This window comes from Penaeus monodon, chromosome 22 (genome assembly GCF_015228065.2).
Source record: "Penaeus monodon isolate SGIC_2016 chromosome 22, NSTDA_Pmon_1, whole genome shotgun sequence".
In the NCBI taxonomy this organism is placed as follows: domain Eukaryota; kingdom Metazoa; phylum Arthropoda; class Malacostraca; order Decapoda; family Penaeidae; genus Penaeus; species Penaeus monodon.
This window is the reverse complement of record NC_051407.1, coordinates 21,934,659-21,935,881: the sequence shown is the minus strand read 5'-3', so window position 1 is coordinate 21,935,881 and position 1,223 is coordinate 21,934,659. Positions and strand designations below refer to the sequence as shown.

The window sequence follows — 1,223 nt, the reverse complement described above, 5'->3', positions numbered from 1 at the left end:
ATTAGCAGCATGGGTGTATATGAGCTACCTTTGTATATAACCTAAACTGTTGGAAAATTAGATTCTCATAACCTGTTGACTGTTATACCTGTGTTACTGCATTGCTGTGTTTGCATCCAAAAAATATCCAATTATTTATTTAGATATGTTTGTATCATTCTATGTCATTTGGAGATCTTATTTTGCCAATTGATAATGTGTCCAGTTTTCATTTATCATAAAAGAAATTAAAAGAAGCACGTACCTAATAAGATTAAAAAAATGATTTTGACACATTTTTTATATTATTAACCGAAGTATTAACCATGGTTCAGTGAGCCTGCTCTTGCCTCTTAATATGGAGTTCATTATTTGCACCCTTGAGCTGGATTACAGGGGAACAGTTTAGTCAGGCAAGGTTCAGTACTGCCAGAGTCAGTCCTGTCAGGGAACCACCACAATCCCGGACAGAGAAGTCCTAGGCATGAAATGAGAGCAATCTATATATGCTAGTATGTGCAGGAGGATTGGGTGTATGTCTAATAGATATTTATATGTACAACTATATGTGGATAGCAAAAAAAAGTTTTGATTTGTATACAGATATAACTGAATAACCTAATAAAAACTATCTGAATAAGCCGGTGAGAGTCAGTTGACTTTTTATATTCTGTGTACCTTAAATGCTCTTCTGTTGTAACAATATTTAGTAGATGATTACCTACAAATGCAGAGTGCTAAGTTTTTATTGTTTCCACTATAATTGTTAACCAACCTTTTGTTAGTTAATTTATTTGTACCAATTTTTTTTTTTACAGGATGAGACAGGAGAAGAGCTGATACCACCAACAAAAAGTGAGCCTAAGAAAAGTATTCTTAAGAAAGAGAAAAGCATTGGGGAAGAAAGGACATCAGAGATAGCAGAGAGACTTGTGGGATGTTCCCTTGAAAGGGAGAAGCACCCAGACACGGCTGAGAGTTCGAATGAAACCATCCATTGCAGAGTGTCCTTCCTAGATGAAGACTTCCCCAGTCTGAGTTCAGGGGCACAAGCAGGTTCCCCTGATAGTAAGACCAGCAGCAAACAAGGCAAGAAAAAGAAGGCCAAAAACAGGAAAATTAAGTAATCTCTACATCGAGTGTCAATCGAGAACCATACATGTAATGATATATATTTTTTTTACAACAGTTTTCTTTATGTGATGGCATTTCCTTCTAATTTATTTCAGGAGTGATTTGAAGCT

The 1,223-nt window shown here is 35.7% G+C and overlaps 1 protein-coding gene across 1 annotated transcript in view; it reads left to right on the top strand.

Annotated features, from left to right (window-relative positions):
• LOC119586993 (serine/threonine-protein kinase RIO3-like) overlaps window positions 1–1,223 on the top strand; it is a gene marked incomplete in the record, with an annotated part of 9,633 nt that overhangs the window by 7,325 nt on the left and 1,085 nt on the right. Inside the window, 1 exon segment of the mRNA XM_037935734.1 lies at window positions 798–1,223. Coding sequence (XP_037791662.1) covers window positions 798–1,106 — 309 coding nt within the window.